At 45.9% G+C, this 11,498-nt stretch overlaps 1 protein-coding gene across 1 annotated transcript in view; it reads right to left on the minus strand.

Moving 5' to 3' along the window:
- LOC125391646 (protein Cryzl2-like) overlaps window positions 1-10,588 on the minus strand; it is a 38,497-nt gene extending 27,909 nt beyond the window's left edge. The window contains exons 1-7 of the mRNA XM_048421097.3: window positions 10,481-10,588; window positions 10,287-10,395; window positions 7,489-7,585; window positions 5,558-5,616; window positions 4,967-5,035; window positions 4,105-4,214; window positions 2,169-2,250 (exon numbers count right to left, since the gene is read on the minus strand). Of these exons, the coding sequence (XP_048277054.1) occupies window positions 2,169-2,250; window positions 4,105-4,214; window positions 4,967-5,035; window positions 5,558-5,616; window positions 7,489-7,585; window positions 10,287-10,395; window positions 10,481-10,530 (576 nt within the window). The 5' untranslated portion in view covers window positions 10,531-10,588. The remainder of the gene's footprint in view (window positions 1-2,168; window positions 2,251-4,104; window positions 4,215-4,966; window positions 5,036-5,557; window positions 5,617-7,488; window positions 7,586-10,286; window positions 10,396-10,480) is intronic.
- Window positions 10,589-11,498: the final 910 nt, after the last annotated feature.

An 11,498-nucleotide genomic window follows, 5' to 3' on the forward strand; every position in this document is an offset into this window, starting at 1 on the left:
ATCTGTGAAGCAGAAACAATAAACACTTAGAGGACTCATCTCCCAGGGGTAGTGTGAGGATCAAGGTTAAGATTATTGCTTTGGAGACCCTCTGGACGCAGTATGCAACACTGTGAGCACGTGTGATCAAGTGCCCTGCGCCAAGTAGGGCGCATGGAAACAGTTTTAACTTTTACTTTCATTTATTTCTATTTTAAAGGACTTTCTGCTTCAAAAGAAGATATAGCTCAGATTAATTTTAATATCTGAATTGAAGCCAAGTTTTCTATCGAACCTCTTAGAACTAAATAAATAGTATAATTGTATCTTCTTAAGAAATGCTAAACAGACAGGGAGGCTAACCATGATCCCCTCCCTGCCCCCCCACCCCCCATAAGAGAGCTAAAAGCCCTTCCTGATAACATGAAATGTGCTAATATTCCGCAAGAAACCTCCAAATCCCCAGGCTGTTCTCAGCTCTCCTGTCTCCTTCTGCAAGTTTCCTAAGGTGAGAAAGGAGAGATGCCACCTGAGGCACCAAATACCATCAATTTCTGTTTCTAGGCGCAGTCGGTCTCACCATTCCGCCACGGGCCAGAGGAGCCGTGCACTCAGTGTATACAAAACAGCTCTCTATTTCCTCCTGTGCGCTCTGTCTCAATAAATGCCAATTCCAAAAGTTAACTTAGTCTTTCTCTTCCCACTCAGTGTCTAACAATAGCAGGACTCATCAGAGAGACGTGCTGACACACCACACTTCTTATAGGCATGTGCACATAGAATCTCAGTATTCCCAGCAGCTCCAGGGAAGTGTTGCTTACAAATGAGGCAATGGATGCTCTTAAGCTGGAAGCGGAGCTGGCATGTGAACCCCCCTCCGATACCTTTAAAGTTTTCCTCTGACTAGTAGGATGCTCTCTGGTCTTTGAATTCTCTATTTTCTCGCACTTCAGGGATCTCAAGTGCCTTGGTCCAGGTATCATAACCCCTAGCCTAAGCAATGCACCTGCCCTTCTGTCTCCATCACCTCTGACCTTACCTCTCTCCCTCATACCCACAGCCACCACATGAACTTTAAATGCAAAGATGGTGCAGGGAGTGGTAGTGAGGGCCTGCAATTCCAGCCAAGCTGGAGGATCCCCAGTTGGAAACCAGTCTAGACCACTCAGCAAGATCTTGCCTCAAACAAAACAAACCTAAAACTAAAGATAATAATGTCATTTTCCTACTTTAAATTCTCAGCAACGGTCTCCAATAAACATTCAAATACTTCAGCTACAAACAAGGCCCTCGTAATTCTGCCCTGCCTGACTAGTGTCACCTTTCACCACTCCCCTGCAGGTCCTTTGTTCCAGAGACAGCACTGGCAGGCAATTCCCTTCTTGCACAGTGCCTCTTTCTTTTTCTGGGTCTTCTACAACATCGTCCGACTACTACAGTAGCCTTAACTTGCCCTTGCCTTCTGCTATAACTGATACCAATCTTCAGAGATCCTCTGAAATGTCTATTTCCCCCACAGAAGTCTTTCTCTGGCCCCTGCAGCCCCAGAGATGTCCCCTGTAGAGAACCGGTCCATTTTCCATTCATTCATTCATTCATTCATTCATTCATTCATTCATTGCTTGACTTAGGAAACAGCTCTTGAGTATATACTATGTTCCAGGTACCATGATAGCTGCTGGGATAAGTCCTGAACCATGAAAACATTTCCCTTGTCCTCATGGGGATTATAGTTCAGGAGAAGGGAAGACATTGACCCACAATGGGCCAAATATGGAGCAATCACACAGTAACGTATGCATTAAAAAACAGAGGCATAGGGTAGTATGAGATCTTACATAAACAGTAGGGAGGGGAGACTGACCTAGCCTGAGGACAGAGATGCTTCCCTGGAAAGGTGATGTGAGTTTAAGCCTGAATAAATGGGTGACAGTTTGGAGCACTGCAGGCAGAGAGATGTGCATCTGCAGAGGCCATGGTAGGAGGCAGCCCTTGCCAGGTTCCAGTACCTCAAGGGCCAAGTGGTACACTCTAGGTCTCCTCTTAGGGGGAAGGCACGCAGTTGGCAAGACCATACTAAGTACTGTGTGTCCCCAGTGCCCTTCCCAGGATACTTGATAAGTGAATTAATGTTTTCTATGCCTAAACACTGGAGTTAATTTTTAAGGGATACTCTAACACACACATACCTTGGCCCGGAGAACATTTGTCGCCACATCGATCACCGCAAGGCCTGTGGCTCCAGCGGCTGCCGTCACCAGAACAGTCTCTCTGTGCCAAGGAAAGGCGAGCATTACTGCAGGAACCTTCAAGGCTCAAGCACGGTAAGATCCCAGGAACACAGACAAGAGCATTCTAAAGCAGGGATGTTAGAGACCTTTTCATTCAAGCGGTCATGTTAATCTATCCTCCAGCCTGAAGGGGTGGGATATGTACACGACTTCAGGATCCATGCTAACTCTGTCTAGTTCTAAAGATTTTTCTAGGAAGAGGTCTCTCAATCTCTCTGGATAGCCTCTGTCTCATGGCAGTAGCAACTGTTCCTCTGAGCAAATACACTGATGCAGGCCTCAGAAATGTCACCCTGTAACTATTCTCAACTAAACACGGTCTGATTTTAGAAGGTGATATACTGACCAAGTATTCTGTCCTACCCTGTCCCTCTATGTTAGCCACACCACCCACAGCCGTTTAGTTCCAAATAATCACACAGAGGTCCACATTAACTATAAACTGATTGGCCCATTAGCTCAGGCTTCTTATTAACTAATTCTTATAATTTACATCAGCCCATAATTCTTATCTGTGTTAGCCATGTAGCTTGTTACCTTTTTTGGCAAGGCAGTCACTTCTTGCTTCCTCTGTGTCTGGCTTCCTCTGTGTCTGGGTGATGACTGCAGACTGAATCTTTTTTCTTCCCAGAATTCTCATCCCCCTGCATCTACTTCCTGCCTGGTTGCCCCGCCTATACTTCCTGCCTGACTACTGGCCAATCAGCATTTATTTAAAATACAGGGTACAGACTATTGTCCCACAGCAGTGTAGTCATGGACTAGACACTGTTCAACTGAAGCTACCAGTTGGAGAACTCTGAAGCCCAGCTCTATGAACTGATTGAGAGCCAGTTTCCCAAATAAAAGGAAGATTTCAGAACTTTTAAGTTCAAAATATCCAGAGTCGGCAGTGGTGGTATATACCTTTAATACTAGCATTCTTGAGACAGAGGCAGGTAGATCTTTGTAAGTTTGAGGTCAGCCTGGTCTACAGAGTGAATTTCAGGACAGCCAGAGTAACAGAAAAAGCCTGTCTTGAAAACCAAAGATAGATAGTTAGATAGATAGATAGATAGATAGATAGATAGATAGATAGATAGATAGATAGAAAGTAAAATAAAATATACTACTTGACACAACCAACCAAGCCTCATAGAAACACATACCATAAGCCTCACACAGGAAGTGAATTTAAATAAACCTGCTCCCACCTAGGAATAATGGTACAGACCTGTGATCCTAGCACTCAGAAGGCTGAGAATGAAGCTCTTAAATTTGAAGCTAATCTGGGCTATATAAGTTGTCCCAGGCCAGCCTGAACTACATAGCAAGACTTTGTCTCAAAAATAAAATAAAATAAAATAAGCCAACTCTGTAAATTTGATGTATTCCTATAAAGTAATCCCCAGAGTGGTCAGATTCAAGAGAACTGCTTTTCCAAATTTATACTCCAGGTTCTACTACTCTGAGGCAAAAGGAAGGCCCACACCCAGTCCCCAGTATCGAGAGACTGCCTCTTTGACTTTCCTCAGCTTACAGGAACTTAAGCTAAAGAGAAGCCTGGGGAAAGGTGAGGGGAAAGAATGAGGGGGAAAGGTAAGGAACGGAGAGGGAGGATAATGCTGTCTTGTTGGAGTTTGGTTTGGCTATGAAACAGGGTCTCATGTAGCCCAGACTGGCACCTCACTCTGCAGCTGAGAATAGCCTTGGGTTCCTGATCCCCCTGCCTCTGTTCCCAAATTCTAGGAACACCAAGTGCACCACCAGGCTGGGCTTCAGGCAAAGTCCTGTCAGGCCTTCTAACATCAGAAAAAGGTACCACCTAACCCTCTGCCTCCTACATAGTCCTTACCCGGGCTGGGTGCCGGCCCGATGCTCTAAAGCCAAAATAGCTGTGCCATAAGATACCGGTAGGACTGCAGCATCTTGTAGAGAGACGCTTTCTGGAATCCGCCACAGGGTCTACACGAAGAAATAACAGCATTTGTGGCAAATGTGTGCCTGGTTACTGAGGCTGTTCAATAAACATTACGATTTGATTGGGTGAGTAATATGCAATGGGAAACACTTGTCCATCATCACCTATTAAGGAGAACAGATCAGGACCAAGCAAGCCCGGGTGAGTTTAGGACTTGGGCGTAGCAGACTTCCAACCCCTGAGGCTGGCATCTGCTTAAAAAAGGAGCCAACTGAAGGAGAACAGACTCCAGATTACTATGGGGTCACGGGTGAACTGTGTTATGTAAATCGTACCTCCCTAAAACTGGATAGGATTCTTATAACACGGCCCCACTAGGGGGCACCATTCACATCCTGCTCGCCCGATTCGGGGCGACCCTGTTCCCAGTGCAGATCACTTTGTGTACTTATAGGAAAACAAACCCATGATATCCAACTCAATGCGTTAAACCAGTTTTTCAACCACCTGTCACTAAAAAGGGTCCAAATGAATGGCCAGCCAGTTGTTCAGGCACTGAAAAAAATAAACAAAAGGGAAAACAAAAACATTCTACACAAACAAAACTCTGTGCCAGGGGCTGTCACACCCATACAGAAGTTTAGTTAGCATTCGAAGGAAGAAAAAAAAATGCTTGGCTAGAAACAAGCTATAATAAAGCAAACACAAAAGAAGGGCGATGTGAGGAAGAGAGACATGGAAACTGAAAATCAAAGAGGAAATCTACGTGTCCATGAGTGCTGAGAAGCAGCTATACCTTCTGGTCGATGACACACTCTTCGGCCATAGCGCCTAGGTTAGTACAAACTCCAATAACCGGATCTCCCTGGAGGGAAAGAACACAGGTACTAGGGACGGCCCACGTTCCAAGACACACAGCTCTGCCAGAAAACACAGCTTGGCCTTCATATCTACTTAGAGTTTATTTCTGGTTTGAAAACAAAACAACAATTCTCTCAATACCAGGCTACCAAGCCAATAGGAGTACATTTTACACACCGGGGAGCCGAGGAAGAAAAGGTTGGTAAGAATTAGAATCCCTGATTATTTCTTTCACTTGAGAGTCAAACTAAAAATCCTTTATCAAAAAAAAAAAAAAGCAAGAAAAGCAAGCTCTTTATTCCTTTAGTAACTGAAGATCAAATGTTGTCTTATATTCGTAATAGAGTTTAATAAGGTCAGAAACTTCCACCCACTCTCCCCACCTCCTCATTCAGAATTCGTTCTTTGCCTTCTGTCTTGAGTTCCTTTGGACACATGGCCAAGGCCAAGAGAAGAAAGATGGCTGTAAAGGAAATCACCACATGCTCACAGCTACACACACATTCTGGGGTTTTAACCAGTTTACCTTTTTCACAGTGCTGACATCTTTTCCTGTCTCCAGGACAGTCCCAGAAAACTCCATTCCTGCAACATTTAAAGATTAGGTTACCTTTGAAGCCCAGCACTCTGGAGATAGGAAAACTCTTGATCAACAGGGTCCCTCATCTGCTCTTGGGAGCTATTAAGTTTTGAATGCCCAAGGGTAAAAGGTGGTACTCAAAACACAGGATAATGAGCACAAGATTTCATAGTCACAACACATAAACTGTAGCTGCCCCACTCTCAACCTAGATCATTTCATGAATATGCAAAAGCAGTACACAGGTACTTTCGACCCTGATCACGGGGCCACCAGGCTTCCATACAACCCCAACTACAATCACCAAGTTATATTTATCTGCTGTCAAGTCTCCTTTGCTGAGCTATGAGGAGGGCCTCAGGACGTGACCTATGTTTATTCAGACAGTGCTTAGCTCAGAACAAGATGAATTAGTGTCGTCTGCCCTTTCTTCAGCCACCTCTGAAATTTCTCTTCCTCTATTTATTTGTTTGTTTGTCTGTTTGTTTTTTCATTAATTTTTTGTTTTGCTATTTTGTTTTGTTTTGTTGGAGGGAGTTGTTTTTGGTTTGGTTTGGTTTTTTGATTTTTTTTTTTTTTTCCTGAGACAAAGTTTCTCTGTGTAGCCCTAGCTGTCCTGGAACTCGCTCTGTAGACCAGATTGGGCTCAAACTCACAGAGATCCATCTCCCATGTGCTGGGATTAAAAGCATGCACCACTACCCAGCCACCTCTGAAATTTCTGAACCTAATAGCTATGCATTTCCTACTTGCTCTACCCTGAGAATAACTTAATTGTGACATCTTCCTCTGATCTATTCTTTCAGCAAATACAAGGAGAAGGAAACGATTCTGGTATTAAGACACAATACCAAAAACCCCAAACCTAACAGCTGTGTTGCAATCATGCAATCACTATAATTTTTATATTTATCTATATAAAATATGCATGTGCTTCAAACACGCTAAGCTCTACTTAGACCTCCTTAAATAACTTCAACAACAAAACCCAGTCTTTTATCTATATGTTAATGATCTAAAAGTAACCAGAGAGAGTGTGATGGAAGTCAGACAGTGGGCTGCTAGGATACCCTTGGACTGTTTCTTCCTCTTCTTCTTTTTGAACCTTTGGCATTGAGCTCCTTTGGGCTTGGGCTGATGAGGATACAGGTCTTGGCTACAGGTCATCCTTCAGTGAAAAAAATAAAACTGAGGCAACACCAAGAAGGCAAAGGGATAACTAGGGTTAACAACAACATTCTGGTGAACACAACATCTAAAGAGCTGCCCATTTATTCATTTGAAAGTAGTTAGAGAATGTCCTTAGCTGGCTGCGCCTGTCACCTTGACACAGCCCAGAAGTATCTGAGGGATTCTCAATTAGGGGATTGCCTCAGTCAGATTTGCCTGTGGGCATGTCTGTGGGGCATTTTCCTGATTGCTAATTGATGCAGAGGGGTCTAGCTCACTGTGAGTGGTACCATCTCTGGGTAGATGGGCCTGGGTAATATAAGAAGAGCTGAACATGCACCTAAGAGCAAGCAGCGTTCCTCCTCGACAGTTTCTGCTTCAGTTCCTGTCCTGACTGTAAGCCAAATAACCCTTTCCTCCCCAGGTTGATTTTGGTCAGGGCTTCATCACAGCAACAGAAAATCTAGCCAGACCACTGAGTGTGTTCTATAAGCCAGGGCAATGCTAAGCTGGGCATCCAATACTGAGTACTGAGGCCTGGGGGAGGGGGAGGGGCACTGTCACTAGGTAGTGACTCTAACAGTGACGATGGTGTATGTAACAAGCCTGGCAGAGGGCAGGGAGTAGTGTCTGAGAAGATGCATGCGGCTCTGAAAACCCTCAGAATCTCCTTTTCCTGAAGTAGCTGGTTGGTCCCCCATACTCACCGGGTGTAAAGGGAAGAGGGGGTTTTTCCTGATATTGGCCACGACAGACCAGATTATCAGCAAAGTTAACACCACAGAAATGAACATCAACTCTGACCTGCAAAGGAAACACAGAACAACAAAACAGAGACAAAGTTCATTTGGTAACAATTAACTCAAAAAGGGTTACTGAATGAATGACAGCTATATGCCAGGTACTGAACAAGGAACCAGACAGAATATCATAAGGCAAAATGGACAAAGCTTAGGCCTCTTTGGACCTAAAAGTATAGGCACCAACTAAAGAATAATGAAGCTAATGAGTTTCACGATGTAGCCCAGGCTGGCCTCAAACTTGAAATCTTCCCGGAATTATAAACCACAACCACCATGCCTGGTTCATGTGAGTTGAATTATAACTCAACGTAAAGTATTAAAGACAGGAGAAGGCACACATGAGGGCATGTGACCCCTTGAGGAACGCCGAGGAAAACTAGGAGCATCAGAACCCTCAAGCTAATAAAAGCAAAGAATCAATGATTCAGACCAGGAGGTGAAAGTTTGGCACAAATAAAAGCAATGGCATGTGTGAGCGGCCTGTGTCAGAGACAAAAGAAAAGCCAGTGAGCCTAGAACACGAAGCAGAGAGAGAGAGAGAGAGAGACAAGGCCGTGAGAGTGAGCATGCTCCACTACACCGAGAATGGCAGCTATGAACTTAGCCCCTTGGCCTTCATACTAGGAACAACAGGATGCCACTGAGGGGGGTCTAAGCATAGACAACTATGGTCCAAATTTGAGGAGCTGGAGTCCCGGAGGCCAGCCTGGAGCCCTGTCTTCTATGCTCTCAGCAAAGCTGTCACGGAGCAGACCAGTAGCCAAGAGACCAGGAGTTCTCTAAACCAGTGGGTCTCCAACTCCCGGATGCTGGGACCCTTTAATCCAGTTCCCCTTGTGGTGATGATCCTCGATCACAGAACCGTTTCATAACTGCTACTTCCTAACTGCCATTTTGCTGCTGTTATGAACTGGAATCTAAATATCTGCTCTGCAGGATGTCTGATATGAGACCACTGTGAAAGGGTTGTTTGGCCCCCAAAGGGGTGACAACTCACAAGTTGAGAACCACTGCTCTAGGCTTTTTGGGGAGCCAGTGAGTCTCAAAAGGTGGTTGGTCCTGGACCAACCTCAGCATCCCCTGGGGATTTCTTAGAAACTCACACTTCAACAGGTGTGGAGGCATGTGCCTTTAACGACAGCACTGAGAAGACAGAGCAAGGCAGATCTCTGTGAGTTCCAGGCCAGCCTGGTCTCCACAGTGAATTCCAGGTCAGCCAGAGATTCATAGGGAAACTGTCTAATGAAAAAGAAAGAAAGTAAAAAATTCAAACTTCCAGGCCACACCCCATGCTGAATCATACGTGGGAAGTCAGGGCTCAGCAATCTGTCTGAACAGGCCCAGATGACTCCCGTACTCACTAGAGAACATATCCCAACAGACCTTGGAATCCCAGAAGATGCCAGTCGGAATTCCAAACCAAGAATATTCACTTGTTTAAGTTTAGTACAGAGGTGGTAGGGTGGTTAGAAGCCATTTTTCATCTACAAAAATCATCCATTTCTCAATTCCTTTTGGTTTTTGAGACAGGGTTTCTCTGTGTGATAGCTTTCTTGAAACTTGCTCTGTAGACCAGGCTGGCCTCGAACTCACAGAAATCTGCCTGCCTCTGTCTCCTGAGTGCTGGGATTAAAAGCATACAACCACCACTGCCCACAGCATTTCTCCATTCTTTAGGCAGGTGCTACATGTCAGGGTTCATTCCAAACTCCAGGGAGTTAATATTGGAATAACAATAGTGTAAATATGGCTCTCACGAGCTGACTCCCCAAGTCTTGCAGTAGTTACTGACTCACAGGGCCTCAAGGCACTCCACTTTGGTTTTAAGAACAATTTAGCCAAGAGTGGTGAGGCATTTCTGTGCTTTGGAAGCTGATGAAGAAGATCCTAAATTCAAGGTCAGCCTGGATTATATGGTGTGTTAAAAACAGAAAAACACCAATTCCCCCAGAAAGGAATGATTCAAGAGGAGCTCTGGGCACTTGAATCGGGAGAAACCGAGTGACTGCTGTCACGTGCTCTTCCAAGCAATCCATTTTAACCACAGCCTCCATTCTGGTGACCTTTAGGGCTGCAGCTGCGTTTCTGCCTCCCCCTCAGCAATCCCTAGCAGAAGACACTTGCTGGCTCCACCCTGTTTCAAATTCTGCATCCTGCACTATGTATTTGTCACGTACTGTCGCCACTGTGGTCCCTAGGCAAAGCCAAGGTGGCTTTCACCTATCTGGTGAAACCACAACAGGAAAAAGAATCCCATCCCAAATTACTGCAGGACTTCAGAGGGGCCCAGGCATGTATTCACTAGATTGGGGTTTGGGAAATAATTTGATGCTGACGAGGGGCTAAGCAAAGGATAAGGGTCCTTTTATCTGTATTGTTATGTAAAGCCGTGTGTAAATCAGATGCTGTTTCTAAGGCAACAGCTCTGGAGTTTTGGAAAGGGGCCTATACGTGAGTTTTGAAAGACTGCTTCCTTGGCAGTTTTGGCCTTTCTGTGAACCTTGAAAGGGCTTGATCTTCCAGCCCAGAGTGGATGCGCTCCAGTCTCCGGGTCACCCCCATGCTTGGGAACTAGGCTCTTGATCATATGCTTGGGAACTAGGATCTTGACTGCAGCAGGAAGCCATCTACTGTGTGGCCGAGATAGACGGAGATTTTGAACCGTACATGGAGACATCCAGGGGTCAAGTCTGTCACCCTACCTCGTGTGGCCCGACAGGGCGGGAAGCCACCTCTTCAATGACCAGGGGACGCTTCAACTCGGAGCAGAGTGCGGCGCGGTAGTGCCGGCCTTGGCTCTGCGCGGCTCGCCTGCAAAGAAGAAAACAGGGCTGGTTTTCTCGGGTGTACCCGGGGACCGGTACTGGGGGGCTCTGGGGAAGAGTCGGGCTTGCACCTGTAGAGCCACGCCAGAGGGAGGTGCCGTGCATACAGCCGCGCCGCCATGACTAGCTGAAACTCGTGAGGGGCGTGGTCAGCGCGTGGCAGGAAGAGCCCCGGGGAGAGCGGAAAGGCGTCCCGGGACGCGCCCCCGACGACCGGTCGACCAGCGACCCAGCGGGCGGGGCTCGCTCTGTTCGCCCGGGGGCAGGCAGCTGCAGCCTGCTCCTAAGGCTAGACCACGGGGCGCACAACCCTGGAGTCCGTCCTCGGTGCAGAAAAGCAAAAAGGAAGCATGAGGAAAACGATTCGATTACCTCAGATTAACCTTTTTTTTTTTCTTTCTTTTTTTTTTTGAGACAGTCTCTCTGTGTAACTCTCGCTGCCCTGGAACTCGCTGTGTTGAGCAGGCTGGCCTAGAAGATGTGATCTTCCTGCCTCTGCTTCCTGGGTGCTGGAACTATGTAAAATCTGTATTCAGCGTCTAGCGGTGGTGGTATACGCCTTTAGCCCCAGCCGTTGGAGGGAAGACACGGAAGCAGGTGGATCTTCGTGAGTTAGAGGCCATCCTGGTCTACAGAGCGAGTTCCAGGACAGCCAGGGCTACACAGAGAAACCCTGTCTTGAAAAACTAAACAGTAGCAACAAAATCCGTATTTGGAAGCTACTATATTTCTGTAGTAGTTCCAGGGTTCTCGATCAGAAAGAAGTACTAAGGTGAATCCTTTGATGTCTGCATTCAAACGCCTTGCTAGGGTCCCTACCACTAATTTTCTCACACAGGATTAATTATGATAAAACTAAACTGTTGCTAACGATCTGGTGTTAACAGATCCTGAGCAAATCCAAAGAGAATGCCCAATTAGACAGAAGCCAGCTGGGCACACGCCTGTAATCCCAGGACCCAGAAGACAGAGGCAAGAAAAAAAATCTAACATTCGAATCAGCCCGAGCTACAGAGTGAGACCCTGTCTCAAAAATAAAAATAAATGAACATGATGACAAACGCCTTTAATCACATCACTTAGAAGAAG

The sequence above is a fragment of the Myodes glareolus genome, chromosome 5, assembly GCF_982192425.1.
Source record: "Myodes glareolus chromosome 5, mMyoGla1.1, whole genome shotgun sequence".
NCBI classification, from domain to species: Eukaryota; Metazoa; Chordata; class Mammalia; order Rodentia; family Cricetidae; genus Myodes; species Myodes glareolus.